At 47.6% G+C, this 21,648-nt stretch overlaps 2 protein-coding genes across 2 annotated transcripts; one reads left to right on the forward strand and one right to left on the reverse strand.

Annotated features, from left to right (window-relative positions):
• Positions 1-1,600: 1,600 nt before the first annotated feature.
• LOC307213933 (olfactory receptor 52I1-like) lies at positions 1,601-4,968 on the forward strand (the record flags this gene model as incomplete). Its single annotated transcript, XM_079972164.1, has 2 exons — positions 1,601-1,681; positions 4,000-4,968. 2 exons carry the CDS (start codon positions 1,601-1,603, stop codon positions 4,966-4,968), a joined length of 1,050 nt encoding a protein of 349 aa, XP_079828290.1.
• Positions 4,969-10,582: 5,614 nt separating this feature from the next.
• Positions 10,583-11,545, reverse strand: LOC307214960 (olfactory receptor 52M1-like; the record flags this gene model as incomplete). The annotated part of the gene is made up of 1 exon (XM_079974076.1): positions 10,583-11,545. The coding sequence occupies one exon, from the start codon at positions 11,543-11,545 to the stop codon at positions 10,583-10,585; it is 963 nt and encodes a 320-aa protein (XP_079830202.1).
• Between the last annotated feature and the right edge of the window lie 10,103 nt (positions 11,546-21,648).

Raw genomic sequence — 21,648 nt, forward strand, 5'->3', positions numbered from 1 at the left:
GTTTCAGTCCCTACTGAATCCACTTCCATATGCAGGTCCTTTGTGAGTGTAATGATCTTCTGTCTAGGACCATCAAGGTTGGCATGCCAACTGGGTAGGGTTCGCTGCGGACTTGGCTGTCTTGTGTCAAGTCTCCCCCCTTTGATAGTCCTTCCTTCATGGTGTAAAATAAAAGTGGAACGCTACAGATCCAATGTATGGCTGAGATGTGTGTGAGTGTGTGTGTGTGTCTCGTGTTTGTACAAACTGAATGATGGGGGGGGGGGGGTTTCCTGCAACAAGCTTTATCCATAAAACAGACAAAACAAACTCAGCCTTCTGCTGCTTCTTGAAACTTCTTCTCAATTCTTCTCCGTTTCTGGAACAAACGATTCTCACACAGAGAAAGAGAATATCCAACAGCTTCGCATTTGGTGCTGTTTGCACCATTCCTCCTGGGACCCTGGAGGACTCTGAATGCTCCCATTGCTGGATGGGAAGCAGAACTGAGATGGGGGAAGCCCTCAAATCCATCTGCACCACAGCACGGCTGGGCAGCCAGGCTGACCTACACATGGCTGTTGCAGCAATGAGGCCACCATGCTTTACAGGGTGCAGGAGATGCCGCTGGTCTCCTCCCACCCCACAGATCCAGGGCCTGAATCAGGAGTGTGGTGGGGGCATCAGCAACACATCTTGCCTTGAGGCCCATATTTTGTTATTACTGTATGTTGTAATTCTGCTAGTTTGACTTATGATAGAATTGTTTAGTTGTTTATGGGTCCTGTTGATACGATTTTGTAATTTTTGTATATAGTTTTTCTCTGTTTCTTTTTATTGCTTTATACCCCACTCTGGAAGAGAAGACTCCCTGGAAAAGACCCTGATGCTGGGAAAGATGGAGGGCACAAGGAGAAGGGGAGACAGAGGATGAGATGGTTGGACAGTGTTCTCGAAGCTACCAGCATGAGTTTGACCAAACTGCGTGAGGCAGTGGAAGACAGGAGGGCCTGGGGTGCTCTGGTCCAGGGGGTCACGAAGAGGTGGACAGGACTAAACGACTAAACAACAACAACAACCCCACTCTGGGATTGAAAACATTCAGTAATGAGTGGGCTATAAATACTGTTATTAAAAAAAACCAGGACAGAAAGTGGTGTGGTCCCCAGGTGCTTTTTCTCCCTCACACCACAGCAAATCCTTTCTCCTTTCTCCCCTCCCTGAAGAGGATGATTTTGGGGATCGACCAGGTAATAAATACCCTTATAGCGCCTCAGCTGAACGCATTGGCTTTGCACGCAGGTGATGCATTCCTGGAGCCGGACAAAAAATCAGGTCACTGCTGCAATCTGTGTGCTAGTCCTAGAGGATGCTCAGATGACCTCATGCAACTCAGCTGTTGCCACCCAGTATCAGAAGACACACCTCAGGAATAGGGAAAGAGCTGCTGGGGATCAGAACTGCAGGTAAACAAGACAGGGAGACACACAGCATATTCAGCTGAGTGTCTGTTTATCCTCTGTGCTCCTGACAAGACAAGAGTGTTCAGCCCTTGTGGTTTTCCTGGAGTTCATATAAAGAGAGGAGGGAAATGCAATTTTCGTAATGGGATCTTCTTGGCATGGCTCCCTATTGCCAGTTGCAAGCAGAGAACAAGGCCTCCTTTGCAGTTATGTCTTCACCTGATCTGGATCTGACTCAGGTAGGTCTGGCATTAAAGAGCAGCTTACAGGTAGTAGTAGTAGTAATAATAATAATAATAATAATAATAATAATAATAATAAAAAATATTATTTATACCCCGCCCTCCCCGGCCAGAGCTGGGCTCAGGGCGGCTAACACCAATAAAATTACAGTAAAAACATAATGGGGGGGGGGGACCAATTTAAAATACAGGTTAAAATGCAATTTGAAACGCAGCCTCATTTTAAAGTAGCTGATAAATCAAGACCATAAGGGGAGGGAAACATAAGGGTCAGACCGAGTCCAAACCAAAGGCGAGGCGGAACAGCTCTGTCTTTCAGGCCCTGCAGAAAGATGTCAAGTCCCGCAGGGCCCTGGTCTCCCATGACAGAACGTTCCACCAGGTCGGGGAAAGTTCTGAAAAGGCCCTGGCCCTAGTTGAGATGAGCTATATGACCTTCAAATGCACATAGGGATATGCGTAATTCAAGCTCAGTGGATGAGGAAGCTTTAAACAAAGTACATTGTCTTGTTTGTTAGAGGGCCTTCTCGGTAGTGGCACCCTCCCTGTGGAACGCCCTCCCATCAGATGTCAAGGAGATAAAGAATTACACACCAGGCAGCCCTGTATCAGGAATTTTGAATGTTAGACATTTTATTATTTTTTATGTTTTGCTGGAAGCTGCCCAGAGTGGCTGGTGAAACCTAGCCAGATGGGAAGGGTATAAATGTTGTTGTTGTTTGTTTGTTGTTTTATGTACTTTTGTCCCTTTATATTGTAAACTGCCCTGTGATCCTCAGATGAAAGGTGGCATAGAAATTTAAGTAATAAATAATAAATAACAAAGTACCTCACCAAAGAGTAAGCTGAGCAGTCACTGAAATAGAGAAGTCCTCTTGTGGATCAGAAGTTGCTTAAGTTGCTGGAAGCAAAGAGTAGGATTGAATGGACAGAGAGAAGTAGAAAATGGAGCCCCTCTTTAATTAGTACTGGGACCTGTGCTTCCTAACTTGTTCATAAGTGGTCTAGAGTTGGGAGTGAGCAGTGAGGTGGTCAACTTTGCTGATGATAATACATTATTCAGAGTTGTTAAAACAGAATGAGATTGCGATGAGCTCCAAAAGAACCTCTCCAAACTGAGTGAATGGGCAGTAAAATGGCAAATGCAGTTCAATGTAAATAAGTGTAAATATTGGTGCATATTGCAGCAAAAGAAAAAGAAAGAAAGAAACCCTTAATTTCTCTTTTGTGCTCATGTGGTTTGAACTGGAGGTGACAGGCCAGGAGAGAGACCTTGAGGTCATAGAAGATATCTCAAGGAAGAGGTAGACACAATGGATGATGGCTCTGAAAAAGGCAGATTCCATGCTAGGGATCACTAGGAAAGGCATTCAAAATGAAGCTGTCGGTGTCATATTGCTGTTACACAAATATATGGTGTGGCTGCATTTGGAATACTGTGTACAGTTTTGGCCACCTCACCTCAAAAAGCATATTGTAGAGTTGAGAAAGGTTCAATAAAAGGTAGCCAAAATAATCAAGGGGGTAGAGTGACTCGCCCTGTGAAGAATGGTTGCAGCATTTGGGACTTTTTAGTTTAGAGAAAAGGCAAGCAAGAGCAGACATGATAGAAGTTTATAAAATTATGCATTGCCTGGAGAAAGTGGATTAAAAAAAGCTTGTCTCCCTCAATCATAGCACCAGAACTTGTGGACACTCAAGGAAGCTGAACGTTGGAAGATTCAGGATAGAGCAAAGAAGGGACTTCTTCACGCAGCAAAGAGTTAAACAATGGAACTCACTCCCACTGGAGGCCACAAACTTGGATAGCTTTAAAAGAGAATTGGATGAATTCATGGAGGATAAGACTATTAACGGCTACCAGGAGGGAAGAGGGCTGCTTGCTGGTTTCTAATAGGGACAACTAGTCGGCCACTGTGAGAACAAGATGTTGGGCTAGTTGGGCCACTGGCCTGATCCTGTAGGCTCTTCTTATGTTCCAGATGTGCTGGCTTTCAATTCCCACCATCCCCAGCCAGCATGGGCATCTGAAGGGCACCAGGTTGGGGAATACTTGTGTATTTGTTTGAAGGTCCTCGAGTTCCACTCACTGATTGACTTGTGTACCGGTGAGTGAAGCAGAACTACTAGGGCTGTCCTAGAACTCAGCCCCAGCCAGCAACTGATCCTCCGGGATCCTTGGGGTTGTAGAGTGAGAAGGTGTCAGTAGGAAACCTTCTACAGGGAAAGAGGAGAAAACAGCGTTGCTTCCCTTTTGTGAAGCCAACCTTAAACGCAAATTCTCTTTCTTGGGATTTCATTTTTCGTTAAACTAGAACACCAGGCTCAGCTTCATGGATCCAGACAAGTTCAACTCCAGCTCCTCTGCCTTCTTCTTAGTTGGCATCCCTGGGCTAGAAAGTGCCCACTCCTGGATGGGCGCCCTCTTCTGCTCAATGTACTTGATGGCGCTTGCAGGAAACTGCGTCCTGCTCCTGACAATCCTCCTGGCTCACACCTTGCACCATCCCATGTTCTACTTCCTGGCCATGTTGGCAATGATTGACCTGGTCATGACCACAACTGTGGTCCCCAAGATGCTCGGCATCTTCTGGATGGGCTCTCAAGCGATTGGCTTTGATGCTTGCTTCACCCAGATGTTCCTCATCCACGCCACCACAGCTGTGGAGTCAGGAGTCTTGCTGGCCATGGCCTTTGACCGGTACGTCGCCATCTGCCACCCGCTAAGATATGAGACTATCTTGACATCCCAAAGGGTCGTGCAGATAGGGCTGGCCATTCTGGCAAGAGGGATCCTCTTCATGGTGCCTTTGACCTGGATGTTGAGGCGTCTGCCATACTGTGCTTCCAAAGTGATATCTCATTCCTATTGCGAGCACATGGTGGTCATGAAATTGGCCTGTGCAGATTATTCTGCAAGCAGCACCTACAACTTGGTGGGGACCACCCTCATTGTGGGGACCGACACAGCCTTCATCGCCTTGTCTTACAGGCTGATTCTCAGGGTTGTGGGGAAACATGCCGAGAAAACCGAGCGGCTCAAGTCCTTCAGCACCTGCAGCTCCCACATCTGTGTGATGCTGCTCTACTACCTCCCAGGTTTGGCCTCCATTTACATCCAGTGCTTTCCCCAGGCAGTGCCACCACACGTGCAGGTCCTGCTGGCTGATCTGTATCTCAGCCTCCCTCCCATGCTGAACCCCATCATTTACAGCATCCGGACAAAGCAGGTGCGTGAGGCTCTGTGCAAAGTATTTTCCTTCTTCAAGGGTCCTCTTGGATGAGCAAGAGGATAGAGCAAGAGAAGATTTTTCCAACGGAGGAAAAAATATTTTTCATTGACAGGCTGAACACTTTCTCCCTCTGCTCACCAACCCCCACATTAACTCCCCCCACATTAACTCTCTAGAGCTTCCCCTTCCCATGCCATGGGACTATGGAGATTGCTTTTCACCATCATTTCTGAAGCCGTTTCTCTCTTCTGTTCTGCAGTTCTGCTTCACACCCAATTTCACCACCACCCACATGCCCATGCGTCTTCCCCGCTCCTTTCGTGCAACCCACCCTGCATGCAAACCGCCTCCCTGGTGTAGTGGTTAAAAGCGGTGGTCTCCTAATCTGGGGAACCGGGTTCACGTCTCCGCTCCTCCACATGCTGCTGCTGGGTGACCTTGGGCCAGTCACACTTCTCTGAAGTCTCTCAGCCCCACTCACCTCACAGAGTGTTTGTTGTGGGGGAGGAAGGGAAAGGAGAATGTCAGCTGCTTTGAAACTCGTTCGGGTAGTGATAAAGCGGGATATCAAATCTAAACTCTTCTTCTTCTTCTTCTTCTTCTTCTTCCTCCTCCTCCTCCTCCTCCCTTTGCACTTGTTGCAGCTGCTAAGCACCCTTTTCACTTTCCACCAAGGCCAGCCTAATATATGTTGGTACCTGAGGCGAACCACAAAATCATGTCACCACCCCTGCCAGGGATGGCGGTTGAGCGAACATCTACAGTCTTCTCTTTCTTTGGCGATCACTCATAGCCAAGTAAGATTGTCCTCCATGAACACGATTTTAACAGTGAGTCCATAAGTGACTGGAGGTCAGTTCTGGATCCACACGTCCTTCCACAGTGGGGACATTGGTTTCTGGGTGGGAGTTGATCACAGTGAGGGTTTGCCAAGCGTGCCTTCCTCTAGTACGTTTCTCTCTTTCGTCCTGAGTTTGAGCGTCTCCAAAGCCCATGAAACCTTTGGTAAAGGCTGTTCTCCAACTGGAGCGCTCGCAAGCCAGTGTTTCCCAGTTGTCAGTGTTTATACTACATTTTTTTAGATTTGCCTTGAGACAATCTTTGAACTTCTTTTGTTGACCACCAGCATTACACTTTCCATTTTTAAGTTCAGAATAGAGTAGTTGCTTTTGAAGAAGAAGAAGAAAAACATCTACAGTACGTCAGGAAGAAGGGGGGAATGAAGATCTACACTGGGAACAAGGGTGGGAGGAGACCAGCAGAGCCTCCTATTTGCCAAGATATCACTGTAGACTCAGCATGGGATGCTGCCAAGGAGACAACAGATCTGGCTTCCAAGGAGTGTGGTGCAGCTGTCACTGTCGCTGTAGCGGCAACAGCAGGCAGTGCTTTCCTTGGAGGCAGATCTGCTGTCCCATGGATCCTGCCACCCGAGGCAGTCACCTCACCTTGCCTCATGGGAGGGATGGCCCTGCCTTCCACCCAGCTATGATGCCAACATCCCTGCCTGTCCTTCATCCCTTGCATGCCCCTGCTTTCACAACTGGGGGTGCCTCCTAATCCCTCCTATTTTGCAACCCCCTCTGCACCCCCATTTTCACCTTCACCCCTTTCCCCCTCTGCTCTCCTCCTTGCTTTCTCTCTCTCTCCCTTGCACAGGGAATATTACAGATATTAAGACTGTGCAGCAGGAAGAAGAAGAAGACGAAGAAGAAGAAGAAGAAGAAGAAGAGGAGGAGTTTGGATTTGATATCCCACTTTAACACTACCCAAAGGAGTCTCAAAGCGGCTAACATTCTCCTTTCCCTTCCTCCCCCACAACAAACACTCTGTGAGGTGAGTGAGGCTGAGAGACTTCAGAGAAGCGTGACTAGCCCAAGGTCACCCAGCAGCTGCATGTGGAGGAGCGGAGACGCGAACCCGGTTCACCAGATTACGAGTCTACCGCTCTTAACCACTGCACCACGCTGGCTCTCTTGAAGCGACTGGAAGCACGGAAACTGACTGCTTTTGGAATAAAACATTGTCTAGACCCATTAGATTGTTCAAAGCTTTACTTGCAGAACTTTCTTCAGAACAAACACATCAAAAAATGCATCCAAAACATTCTATACAATATCTTGTGCTGTCCATCACAGGCCCAGCATCTTAGAAATAACAGACAATTCCAAACAGACCTAGAATCCAAGGTCTCTCTCTCCTTAGAACCTCCATTTGGCCTGGAGCTGTTTTCTCTTTCTCTTATTATCAAACCCATCAAGGAGCTCAGAGAGCTCTTCTGGCTTTTCTTTTGCTTCAGTGGCGTCTTCCAGTTAAACCCTTTCAGCAATACACACAGGCATTCTTCATTTCCGTGTCTATTAAGCAATTCCACTCACCAGTGATTACTCCCCACTTCTCCTCCCTCCAGTTGTCCTACCCTGTTTACATGCACAGATTCCATCATCACCCCCTTCACCCCCTGTAAACAATGAGCATCTCCTTTACAGTACATTTATTATTCAGGAACTACAGAGATAAAGATAAATGGTCTTCCCAAAATTAAGGTTTTCGTCCTCTTCAATTCAAACTTATCTCACCGGGGCTTTTTCTCAGCCAGAACTTGCCAGAACTCAGTTCTGGCACCTCTCAGATGGCCGCCATTGCCATTAAAAGAGAACAAGAGAAGCATTCATGTTGAGTTCCAGCCCCTCTTTTTATAGAAAAATAGCACTGTATCTCACAAAACACAATAGTAAGCTAGGAGGAACTGCAGATATAGGGCGGTATACAAATTTAATAAATAATAATAACAATAAATACTAAAACAACAGTTCAAAAGACTCGGGTGTGATTTTATTCACTAAGTAAATAAGCTCCATTCCCTATTATAGACTATACTTTATTGTCAAATGTCTTTTTTGGTCCGAACTAAAACATTAATCCAGATGTGAAAGGGGAGGGGGGACAAAGGAAGGAAGGAAGGAAGGAAGGAAGGAAAAGAGAAAGGGGGAGAGAGTTAAGAAGCTACACTTAAACTATGCTTCCAATGGTTAGTGAGCTCACAGCTCCAGCAGGACCCCCTCTTTGCTCCTCAACAATCTCAAGGATCAACCTTGAGATGCTGAGAGATGCTGTTGCCTTGCTGGCCCAGGATTCTGAAGAGGAGAGCTTATGTCTCTCAGAAGGCAATAGGTGTTCCCCAATAGCAGTCTCCGAAGATGACCAAAGCCTGTGGGCAGATGGATGTTGCAGTAGAGGCCTCCTTCAGCTCTCTGGATCCCAAACAGATCTAGAAAGCACAGGCTTTGTTCATCAGCTCACCAGAGATCAAGTGTAGCAAACCTGATTCCTTGGAATCAGCAACCTGTTTAATGAGCACCTAGCCTGATTTGTTTGCAGAGAGATTAGACAATGACCAGGGCCAGCTCATGCATGAAGCAGTTGCTTCAGGCAACAAATTCTGAGGGGCAGAAAGTGGCTACAAATGTGTGCCATGTGGTCTGCCCTGCAGCCCCGAAGCTAGCCTGTTACTCTTGGGGTCAGTGAAGGACTGTCCTATTCCAGTGGTCAAGTAAGAGTCAACTACTACTCTGGTCCAATTTTGTGCACAGAATAGGCAATGCATCTTCTTGTCCTTTGTGTTGGGCAGCAAAATTGCTTGGGCTACTCCTGGTGATGGTGGGATATTCAATGAACATTGAATGAGACTTAAATGGCTCAGGACGGCAATACCTCAAGGACCACCTTTCTCCATATGATGCTCTTCTTCATGTGCCTCCTCTGTGAGACGTCCGGTGGGTGGCAACACAAGAACAGGGAAAGTTCTCACCTGGTGCCTTCATTGCATACCTTTAGGCAACAGGCCAAAACATTTCTTATTAGCCATGCCTTTGGCTGGTTAACATTATATGGCTTCCTAAATGTGTTTGTATCAGGGAGGAGACAATGATGGGGATGTAGAAGATCAAGACGGCACAAATGTGTGAGGCCAACATGGAGAGAAAGAGGTACATGGGCTCGTGGAGGTTGGGCTCGGCCCGGATGATGAAGAGGATGGTGCAGTTGCCCACCACGGCCATGATGTACATGGAGCAGAAAGGGATGGAGATCCAGACATGGGCAGCTTCCAGCTGAGGGATGCCCGTGAGGGAGAAGGTGGACGGGCTGACGCAGGCATTGTAGAAGGCCGGCATCTTACCAATGCACCACGGGAGGGATCATCATTCCATGTGACTGGAAACAAATTAATTGGCTTGGTATGTGGCACATTTAACACAGAGGCAAAGAAGCCAGAAATAACAGGATCTGGACAAAAGAGTGTTGCTGTGACCCTTTTTTCAATCCCCACAACAACCCTTTGAAGTGGGTTAGGCTGAGAGGCAGTGACTGGCCCAAGGTCACCCAGTGATCTTCATGACCAAGGGGGGAATTTGAACACTGGCCTCTCCCAGATTCTAGGCTGACATTCTAACCAATGCACCACACAGGTTCTGTCTCAAACCTTCCTTCCCAAAACTCCCAAGAGACGGAGATGGCCGTAACCCACCCAGGGAACTTTCTGCCTTTCTTGTGTGATCAATCCTTTGTGCATACATTGAGCATTACAAAAGGAAGATGGATCTCTGAAATTTCCTGCCATGGCATTGAGGTTGAGCTAGCAAAAGAGTAGATAGAGTGGATCGTTTGGCTGGAAGTTTGAAGAGGATATTTCTCCCAGGAGGCCACATGAGCTTCACGCAACAGTGATGGATCCAGAAGTACCCCAAAGCTATGGACTTGCTTCTTCAGAGGGATCATATCCCCATCAAGAGCAGACTACCTCCCACCCATCCTGTCTAGAGAACCACTGGACAATAGCAGGATCTGAGTGTTATTTGGACTGAGCTTCAGTTTATTGAGTTTATCCTTTATTAACTGACCAATAACCCTTTGACAAGGAGTATGCTACTAGAAAACCTGCTGCACACACAAACTCCTCACTGCTGTAAACGATAGTGAGGTCAAAGGCAGCTGGGACGGAGTGAAGAGGAAGGCGATATGGGTAATGAAGGATTTTACGTTCCAAATTTACCACGCCAAACTGTATGTGCATTTAAGCATGGCAGGGAAAGCAGGGAACATTTATTGCAGATATTAATATTGCACAGTTTGAAGCGACTGGATGCATAACAACCGACTCCTTTGGAATGAAGCATTGTCCAGACTCATTAGAGTGTTCAAACCTTTGCTTGTAGAACTTTCTTCAAAACAGAAGAAAAACATCAAAGATACATCCAAATATTTCCATACAATATATTGTGCAGGTCCAGCACAGGTTCATCTTCTTAGAAATAAAATAAACCTGATCTAAGGTTAAACACTCATGTGTTAGCTAGCAGAAAACAGCAATTGTTAACTATCAATCCATCAAGTAGCTCAGAGACCACTTTTTGCTGTTCTTTAGCTTCAGTGGAATCTCCCACTTAAACCCTTTCAGCAAAACACATAAGCTTTCTTCATTTCAGTGCCAATTAAGCAATTATACTTAACACCAATAATGTGAGTCAGCCTTTTATATTCTATGACTGGTTCTTGGTATATGCAAGTGGTATTGGTAAGAGACTCCGCCTCTAGAGCTAGTTCAGAAACTCCACAGATGAGCTTTCTCCTTGCATTTGATTTGAGCCATGAATCACCCTGAGGCTCACATCAGGCCTTTAGCTCGTCTCCGGGACCAAGACAGCATCTTAGCCAGTTTCCTTTGGATCTCTTTTGTTCGGACGGCATACACGATAGGGTTCAAGACGGGAGGGAAGATGAGATAGAAGTTGGCCAGGAGGATGTGAGCTGCAGGAGCCACATTATGCCCAAACCGGTGAGTCAAAGATGAAACTGCTATAGGGATGTAAAAGGCCAAGATGGTGGTGATGTGTGAGGTGCAAGTGCTGAAGGTCTTAAGACGGGCCTCCGTGGTGGACAAGCTCATCACCGCCCGGAAGATGAGGACGTAGGACACCCCGATACACAGGGAGTCAACAATGAGGACCAGGAAGCCAATGGCCATGCCATAGATGTTGCTGATGGAGATGTCCTCGCAGGAGAGCATCACCACAGCCATGTGCTCACAGTAGGAGTGTGCAATGATGTTGGTGTGGTAGTAAGTGTATCGAAGGGCAAGAAGAGGCAGTGGAGCGATGTATAGGAAGCCCCGCAGAGCAGCGGCCAGCCCGATCTTGGCCACCACCGAGTGGGTCAGGATGGTCCTGTGCCTCAAGGGGGTGCATATGGCCACGTAGCGGTCAAAGGCCATCGCCAGAAAGATCCCAGATTCAATGGTGGCAAAAGAGTGGATGACAAACATCTGGAGGAGGCAGGAGTGGAAGGCAATGTCCTTGTTGCCCAACCAGAAGATGCTGAGCAGCTTGGGCATGGTGGAAGAGGAGAGGACCAAGTCGATGACGGCCAACATGGACAGGAAGAGGTACATGGGCTCATGGAGGTTGGGCTCGGCCCGGATGATGAAGAGGATGGTGCAGTTGCCCACCACGGCCATGATGTACATGGAGCAGAAAGGGATGGAGATCCAGACATGGGCAGCTTCCAGCTGAGGGATGCCCGTGAGGGAGAAGGTGGACGGGCTGACGCAGGCATTGTAGAAGGCCGGCATCTTACCAATGCGCCACGGGAGGGATCATCATTCCATGCGACTGGAAACAAATCAGGGGAGGTCCTATTATTGTACTTAATGCATTTTCTCTTTGAAGACCCTGAAGTTTCAGGTGTCCCCTCAAGAGCAGAGCAGGTCAGGCTGCTAATGTTCTGTGGAACAATTGGACTTCCTGAGATGTGGGAGCTACCCAAAAATTTGTAGTATTCTAGAAGCAACTGAAGGCATAAAATCCCAGAATTGTAGAGTTGGGAGAGACCCCAAGGGTCATCTAGTCTGACCCCCTGCAAGGCAGGAATCTCAACTAAAGCATCCATGACAGGTGGCCATCCAACCTCTGCTTAAAAACCTCCAAGGAAGGAGAATCCATCAACTTACAAAATGTTTCCCTGGTGTTTGCAAGCTTTTCAATGGTATCATAGAACTGTAACATTGGAAGGGACCCCAAGGTCCCTTCCCCCTGGTTTGGAGGGATGGGGGATTTGAAAGGGAATTTCAGGAGCACCCAATAGCTGAAGATAAAATCTGCTTTCCTTCATAAACTGTTTTCACAAATGCAAGTTTGTACATAACCCAAATATACCATGAACGACATGGGAGAAGGCCTTCTCTGTGGTGGCATATCCCATTTAGGGAATGCCCTGCCAGTTACAGGGTGTTCATGTGCAGAGTGAGTGCCAAAATGTGTGTTCTGTAGGCTGTTGGTCCAACAATTTATTTTATCTGCTCTTGTTTTCTTGAATTGCTGCATTTATGAAGGCCTGGCATGGTTTTAAACTGTTTGTGGTACCCTTGCAAGGGAGGACTGCATAGAATTATTTCAAATAAATAAATAAATAAATAAATAAATAAATAAATAAATAAATAAAGCCACCTGGAATGAACAGAAGAATGGGCAGGGAACAGAGCGATGGAAGAGTTTCTTCACGGCTGAGTTTACCTGCAGCCTCACCCTTGTCCTGGAAAGAGCATCATCTCAAGTGCTGGTCCAGAGGGTCTTCTGAACCCAGGTTGTGTGGAAAGAGGGGAGCCACTTTGACCTGTGGTGGCTGAAACTTTGGGAGCAGAAAGCCATGGGAAGTCTGAGAGGAGAAGGAGGAGGAGGAGGAGGAGGAGGAGAAGGAGGAGGAGGAGGAGGAGGAGGAGGAGGAGGAGGAGGAGGAGGAGAAGGAGAAGGAGAAGGAGAAGGAGAAGGAGAAGAAGAAGGAGAAGGAGAAGGAGAAGGAGAAGGAGAAGGAGAAGAAAGCATCAATGGATGACCATCTGCCATGGGTGCTTTAGCTGTGACTCCTACATTTCAGAGGCTTGGACTAAATAGCCCTTGAAGCCCCTTCCAACTCTATAATTCTATTATTCTATGACTGAGTGGGTTGTAGGTTCCCCACCCAAGAAGAGAAGAAGAAGAGTTTGGATTTGATATCCCGCTTTATCACTACCCGAAGGAGTCTCAAAGCGGCTCACAATCTCCTTTCCCTTCCTTCCCACAATAAACACTCTGTGAGGTGAGTGGGGCTGAGAGACTTCAGAGAAGTGTGAACAGCCCAAGGTCACCCAGCAGCTGCATGTGGAGGAGCGGGGAAGCGAACCCAGTTCTCCAGGTTACGAGTCCACCGCTCTTAACCACTACACCACACTGGTACAATCACTACAATCTTCTTCAAGAAATCGCCTGGTTCTGGAGATCTTGAATAGTTACTTTCAGACAGACATTGGCCTGGATCAGCCAATGACCTCACCCAAAAAATTATGAATATCTATCTATCATCTATCTATCTATCTATCTATCTATCTATCTATCATCTATCTATATCTATCATCTATAGATATCACATCCAGAACCCAAATTCTCTGAGCCTAAGCAACTCCCTGCAGCAAGCTGTCTTCCAGAGCTGTTCTGCCTGGGGGCAAACATCTCCTCTGGCCAGCTTTCCTGCCCCAGATGCACCACAGCTGCCAAGTTCTGAGCTGCAATAAAATTTCGGGGACTCCAGAGCAGTTTTAAAGTGTTTTGAAGTGCTGTATGGAACACTGTGCTTTCTGCTGTCAGAAACAATCCCCGATCGGTTCACCATTGCAAATTCAAATGCTTCATTCTGTGGAGCGTTGTAGCTATTTTTTAAAAATGCAGCAAGTATAACCCAATACATTTTGGCCCTCCCACCCAGTTCAAAGTACTCATTACCAATCAGGTTATTTGGGCAAAAGCAGAAAACCCAACCAGAACCTCTCCTCCTCTCTGTGTATCTGAAGAAGTGTGCATGCACACGAAAGCTCATACCAAGAACTAACTTAGTTGGTTTTTAAGGTGCTACTGGAAGGAATTTTTTTATTTTGTTTTGAGTAAAAAAATAATACAGTAATAATAAATCAAATAGCTAACCATTTCTCGCCTTACTGGTGCCCAAAATCCTACTTCCTGTGGAAGCTGTCTCATAACAGGGCTGTCCTGATGTTCAGCTTACCAAATTACTGAGCCAGCGATGGTCCTTCCTAAGCAAATGCTGGCTTTGGCCATTTGGTGAGGTATTTGTGCTGCATATTTTGGAGACCTTGAGGGATCTCCCAACCCAACTGGGGCCTGGGATAATTAAGTGGCTCTTTGACTGCCAAACCTCAAAGCACCTGTTGCGCTTGCAAAGTAAAGGAAGGGTTGAACTCTGATTAATAAGAATGCACACAGAGACTTGAACCAGCAAGACTCTGGGAAGGGTGCGTATAATCGTGTCTCTCTGTGCTTGTCCGAATCAGATCTTCGCAGCCCCCAGCCCAGGCCGTTTTATTAGCAAAATAATCTTTTACACAGTGCTCGTAAGAACCAATCATATTTCCTCTGAGCATTTCATCAAACCCCACGTGGGGAAAAAGTTACACTACAACACTAATTAGCATGCATATATTTTGGGGTAAATTGTGAGGAGAATCAGAACTTATAGGGTTAAACAGTTCTGTGTGACGTCTCACATTCTGAGGCGTGGTTATGTTCACATACGGGAATCTTTCTTTGTGTGTGACTTCTCTTTCGTTTTTGGCTGAGAGGCGAAGGGATGTCCGCTCTCTCGCCGGGCTGAGTTACGATGTTTTTCTACTCATTAAAGACTGTTGGAGATTAGCAAGAAGCCTGCATTCAGTCTGATTTATTATCCACACACAAGGCAACAGTTTCTCCCGCTGCTGAACTCTGCTAGGACTATGCTAAGGGAGCTTACATTTTCTATCGGCACGGACGTCCATTGGCGCAGCAGAAGCGTACTGGGCGCCATCTTTTCTAACATAAATATGTTGAGAACTACAAAGGGGTAGTAAATAACTTGAGAACTACAAAGGGGTGCATCTGGCAACCCCGGAGGTAATAAACAATCAGTACACATGATAAGGAGGATGGCCAGGAGGATAGCAATCAGTATCACCTTCATGTGAGATCTGTTTCCTGGCCCTAAGATTAACATCCTAAGATTAATATACATTAGAGAGCTACTTCAAATAAGCTTGCCCACAATCTTTATGGCCCAGGATGCCTGCCTGGCGAAGCAACTGCTGAGCTGCTGTGTACGTGACATGTGAGGGGAGAGAAATGGGCAGTAGAGTCAAAAGGGCATGAAAAGGGCATGAATGTAGAATCTTATGGGATTTAATCAGAAATTATCGTCAATATATCAAACCCAGTCAACACAATGCCTTCATCGTGGACACGATGGCTTGATGTATATTTTATAATTCCTCATGGTAATCCAATCTGATCCCTACAGCACCAAGCAAGGAATACAAATATTGAAAATGGAAAGCCTTTGTAAAAACTGTCTTCTTTATTTCGGCTATCTACCTTTCAGGCAGGACGCGGGTGGCACTCTGGGTTAAACCACAGAGCCTAGGACTTGCCAATCAGAAGGTCGGCGGTTCGAATCCCCGCAACGGGGTGAGCTCCCATTGCTCGGTCCCTGCTCCTTCCAACCTAGCAGTTCGAAAGCACGTCAAAGTGCAAGTAGATAAATAGGTACCGCTCCGGCGGGAAGGTAAACGGTGTTTCCGTGCGCTGCTCCGGTTCTCCAAAAGCAGCTTTGTCATGCTGGCCACATGACCCGGAAGCTGTACGCCAGCTCCCTTGGCCAATAAAGCGAGATGAGTGCCAGAGTCTTTACTTCTTTACAAGTCCACCACTTTTCCAACACTCATTAGATCTTGTCCTATATATTTTGGCAAGCTTTGATATATACATCATTTTCATCGCTTTTTCTTTAAGTGCACTACATGCAGTAAAACTGATACCTTCATTCCACAGCCTTTCCCAAGATTCTAACTGAATGTTATATCCAAAATCTTTAGCCCATTGTATCCTCACCCCTTTAACCTCTTCATCATTAGTATGCCATTCCAATAATAATTTGTACATGCCTTGGGCAGAGCTAATATCCCATTGTTGTTCCATAAATTTCTCCATTGCTCCATTGAAAGAGCTTCCAGAGCAATGGAGCATCCCTGAGGGTTCATGGCTGAACTTGGGCCTCACCCTTTCGCAAATAGATGACCCACCCAGAAGATAATCATGCTGGACCATGTTAATAATTTCTTCTGAATCCCAGCTGCTGGAGGCGGCAGAAGGACAGAGGGCTCTTGTGCCCAAATCCTGCTGGAGGGCATCCCTTGGGGACACCTGGTTGGCCATTGTGAGAAGGGGATGCTGAACCAGGTGGGCCAGTGGCCTGAGCCAGCCATCTTTGCTAAGTATAATTGTTTAATTCACACTGAAATGGAGAAAAATGTGTCTTGCTAACATTCAGGTTTTTCCCATGGCAGCATACTGAGCTTTAACCGGTTGATAATTAACTGTGAATGTGCTCTGCTGTAATGCTGAATCTCTGAACATGTCAGGAAGGTATTTGGTTGCAAATCTCCATCCTGGAATGGTCGTGGCTGTAGTCTTTGTTCTCAGGCTCAGGACCGCAATGCCTCAAAGACTGCCTCTTCCCATATGAACCTACCCAGAACCTGAGATCATCTTCCTAGACCCTCCTTCATGGGCCTCCTCCTCGAGAGATCCAGAGGGTGGCAACACGAGAATGGGGCCTTTACTGCAGTGGCTCCCCGTCTGTGGAATGCTCTCCCCAGGGAAGTTTGCCTGGCACCTTCATTATACACCTTTAGGCACCAGGCAAAAACGTTCCTCTTTAACCAGTCCTTTGGTTGATTTGATTTGACATCCTATGTCCTTTTAAAATGTGCTTTTGCGGAGGGGGCTATTGGGTTGTTGTTATTTTATTATGTATTTTGTGGTTTTATATCTTGATCTCCAGGTTTTGTTGGGAAACGCCCTGGAGTGTTCCTGCAGCCCCCGCTGTCCGAGTGTCCTCCGGTATGCGCAGCTCTGGAAAAGGCATTTCCCTTCTTCTCCAGTGTGATCAGCAACATATACCAAATGGTATATGCATACTTCTAGCATTACACAGCAAGAAGCGTGAAACATCATAGAGCTAATGTATGTATTTATTTACACACTATGTACAGACAAAGAATTATGGCGTCCCCTCTCATCAGCTCTGAGAGAGAACAGCACGATGGTGAATTAAAAGACGCCTGCTTCTTGGGAGAAAAGCAATGACAAACCTAGACAGCATCTTAAAAAGTAGAGACATCACCTTGCCAACAAAGGTCCGTATAGTTAAAGCTCTGGTTTTCCCAGTTGTGATGTATGGAAGTGAGAGCTGGACCATAAAGAAGGCTGATTGCAGAAGAATAGATGCTTTTGAATTCTGGTGCTGGAGGAGACTCTTGAGAGTCCCATGGACTGCAAGAACATCAAACATATCCATTCTTAAGGAAATCAGCCCTGAGTGCTCACTGGAAGGACAGATCCTGAAGCTGAGGCTCCAATACTTTGGCCACCTCATGAGAAGAGAAGACTCCCTGGAAGAGACCCTGATGTTGGCACAAGGAGAAGGGGACGACAGAGGAAGAGATGGTTGGACAGTGTTCTCGAAGCTATCAGCATGAGTTTGACCAAACTGTGGGAGGCAGTGGAGTGCCTGGCGTTCTCTGGTCCGTGGGGTCACAAAGAGTCGGACACGACTAAACGACTAAACAACAAGTTGATTTCAGTTTATTCTCCATGAGGATGCCTTGGGCATCGTCACTCTTCTCAGCCTCAGTTCCTCAGCTGTAAAATGGGAGCATTTGCTCACTTTCCCTTACCCCAAGCCTCCTGTCTCAATTTATTATCCTCCCCTTTTGGGTCTCTCCCCCCAGTGGTGGAGCTTCATGCTCTGGCACGGGGAGGGGGCTGGCACACGTCCCGCTCCCCCCGCACTCCTCTTCCTCCGCCAGTGTCTCTCCCCCCCCCCCCCCGTGTGGGCATCAGTCTTCATCAACCTGGGGTCCTCCAGATGTTTGGGACTACAACTTCCATCAGCCCCCATCTGGAGAGCAACAAATAAGCAAAGGTGGATTTAGCCTGTAGGATGCTTGAGGCCAGGTGAGGGGGGGTCACCTGTGCTACTCTTTCAAGCCACCAACAGGACATCTAGGCCGTTGTGCCAGTAACAGCAAGAAGAATCACTATGACTTTATTGAATTGTATTAATCGCTGTGATGAAGTTGTTACAGCTGTTTACTCTACTTATACAGTGGTACCTCGGATTAAGAACTTAATTTGTTCTGGAGGTCCTTTCTTGACCTGAAACTGTTCTTAACCTGAAGCACCACTTTAGCTAATGGGGCCTCCCGCTGCCACCACACGATTTCTGTTCTCATCCTGAAGCAAAGTTCTTAACCCGAGATACTATTTCTGGGTTAGCGGAGTCTGAAACCTGAAGTGTATGTAACCTGAGGCACCACTGTATACGCTGCTGTGTTTTGATATTATAGCGATTGCAATGCCTGTTTGTTTTTTAATGCTATTGTGATTATCACAAGCCACTTTGAGCTTGACATTTGTTGCTGGGAAAGCATATGAAATCAAATTAAAGCTGCAGAGTTTTGCAGTCAGGGCAGTCAGCAATTTGGTCTTGCAGAGGACCCATCACGATTTTGGCCCAGCCTGTGTCTTTGTGAAAACCTCTGTTGTTGATTTTCAAGCTCTTCTCAGCGAAAATGGGGGAAAGGGGTAAAGGAGCTTCTCCTGCTTCTCTTGTCTGCGGAAAGGGCTCCATCGTGTGGGAGGAAATCAGGCTGCAAGCTGCCCACCTCCACCTGAGGTTGGAAAAGGCACTAGGGATATCCTCTCCTCCTTGCCTTGGCCCTCTGCCCACAAGGGGGAAAATCACGCCTGCAAGTAGCAAAGGCCTTTAGGGGCTGCCTCTCTCACTTTTCTGAACCACTTTGGAAAACTTCCTGTGTCCTGCACGGAAAGGAGCAGCCTGCATGGCTTTTATTTTTTTACCAAAAGAGCTCACTTCTTGTCCGTGTCTTTTCTTAGCATTCTTATTCTGGTGCTTGTATATTTTTAGCTTTCTGCAGAAAAGTCGTAACTCGCTGCTCTTGTTTTCCACATAGCAGCCATCTGTGGACCTGCTGCCAACCAGCCAGCCTTGGGCACAGGGGGTCAGATGTTATCTCCCCAGACCCACCTGCTCCCGAGGCCAACATGTTTGTCCACTTGCCGTTAATTGGGTCCCAGAGGAGACAGGATCCTTCCTTTGTTTACCAGCGATGCTTAATAGCTCCAGCCTCATTAGTGCTGGCCGGACTCGGGCCACTGGAGAGCGGAGAACAGCAGCCGAGTAATTAAGCCCTGGGCACCATGACTCATTTGCAAGCTTGTCGGCTTTAGGAACTTTTAATGTGACCTTTGGGCACCGAAAGGAACTTTTGCAGAGACGACAGTTGCAAAGGCATCCTCTGATGACAGCAGAGAATGAAGCAAGGATCTTGTAAAAACCCAGCACCTCCCTCCCTCTCCACCCGGGCAATCTCTGTCATTTTCTTAAGTTAAAAACTTTATTGTAAATTTCAAAAGCAATTACCAGTTATTCTGGTCTTGTCGGGACTATTATTTATTATTATTCATTTATCGAATTTATGTACCGCCCTATACCTGGAGGTCTCAGGGCGATTTACATAAAAAGATCACAGTATATAAAATAAAAATAAAAGCAATAACCCAATAATACACACACCCCCCAAAAAAACAGCCACGTTTTAAAAGGGTATGGGAGGTTGATCAGGTCAACTAAAGGCCTGGTTGAAAAGGAATGTTTTTGCCTGTACCTCAGGTTAAGAACTTAATTCGTTCCAGAGGTCTGTTCTTAACCTGAAACTGTTCTTAACCTGAAGCACCACTTTAGCTAATGGGGCCTCCCGCTGCCACCACACGATTTCTGTTGTCATCCTGAAGCAAAGTTCTTAACCCGAGGTACTATTTCTGGGTTAGCGGAGTCTGTAACCTGAAGCGGATGTAACCCGAGGTACCACTGTAGAGTCAAACCTCAGGTTACAGCCACTTCAGGTTGCGTTTTTGCGGATTGTGGACCACCGAAACCCGGAAGTACCAGAACGGGTTACTTCCGGGTTTCGGCAGTCGCGCATGCGCAGAAGCCCCAAATTGCAACCCGCGCATGCACAGACGAAGGTTGCGAACGCTGCGGGTTGCAAACATGCATCCCACACGGTTCACGTTCGCAACCTGAGTGTCCACTGTAAGGACTATAAAACTAGGGTGGGGGGAGAGATGGGAATGCCAGAGGGGTGCAAATCACTAAGAGGAACATCTACCAGTCTGGGCTCATAGCCAGTCCCCCCCCCCCAGTACCAACCCCATAAATGCTGCCACCTCAATCCTGTCTGCATTTACTTGGAAGTAAGTCCCATTCACAGTGACCAGCACCCCACTGCTGTCCCCGCTTCCACTGCCCCACAACCTCCCCCACTGACCACCCACCCACTGCTGCTTCGTCTTCTGCCTTTGCCCGAGGCCTCTGCATGTGGCCAGGGAAGCCCCAGCGCACTTATGGTATTGGGCAGAGGTCAGCAAACTTACCGCGCCTCGGGGCAGTGTTTCCAGTGCTGATCGCACAGCGGGACGGAGGGCGGGGGAGCGCGTGCCCATACGCATGCGCACTTCCGGGTCGGAGGAGCACCGGAAATAGCTTGTGCGCATGTGCACGGGCCTCCTCCAACCCGGATGTGCACCGGAAAGAATGCTTGTGCATGCGCACATGCTATTTCCGGTGCTCCTCCGACCCAGAAGTGGGCAGCCGTGCAGTGCAGCGCCAGTAACAGCGAGCGGTGGCAGTGGGCGGTGGGGGTCGCCGCAGGCCGGATAAATAAGTCCCTCAGGACTTATCCAGCCCGCGGGCCTTAGTTTGGGGACCCCTGGTATTGGGGGTAAAAGGAGGAGGAAGAAGAGGGTGACAAGTCCAGGAGATCGGAGGCAAAGGCACCAGATTCCCAAGAACGGGGGGCACACGGCATGTGACATCACGCACACAACAGCCTGACGTCATGCGCATGGCTTCAGGATGTGGGAGGAGCTGGGGGTGGAGCCAAACATGGCAGCAGCATGGCTTCAATGGCTGTGGCTCCTCTTGCTGCCGCTACCGTTATTGTTGTTGTTGTTGTTGTTGTTAATTGAATTTATATACTGCCCTATACCCAGAGGTCTCAGGGTGGTTCAGGAGGAAAAGGAGGAGGAGACATCTGGGGGCCACACTCGGCTGTGCTTGGCCTCTTCCACCACTTTTGGACATTGAGGGTCAGCCCCTCTCCCCAAAAATATTGGGGGGCAAAAGAGCTTGGTCCCTAGAAGACGACACCCCTGGCAAGAGGTGGACTTCTAGGGGCCTGGATCTGTTGTCCCTTCCTGCTGCCCGAGGCAGCTGCTCCATCATGCCTCATTTGCGGCCGGCCCTGTTGTGAGGCAGTGGGTGGCCCAAGGTGGCCCAGTGAGCCTCATGGCCAAGTGGGGATTTGAAGGCTGGTCCCTCCCAGGCCCAGCGCTCTAGCCATTGTACCACCACTGCCTGGGGTGGCATCCTAGGTTGCAGCCGTGCCCCAGGGGTTCAGGTTGAGCTCAAAAACAAAACAAAACCTGGAGAACTGTAAGATTGGAAGGAGGCTCAAAACACAGGTCTGCCATCCCTCTCACCCACATACGTAGCAAACACCACAGCAAGGAA

Source organism: Podarcis cretensis (genome assembly GCF_951804945.1).
Source record: "Podarcis cretensis genome assembly, chromosome: 4".
NCBI lineage: Eukaryota > Metazoa > Chordata > Lepidosauria > Squamata > Lacertidae > Podarcis > Podarcis cretensis.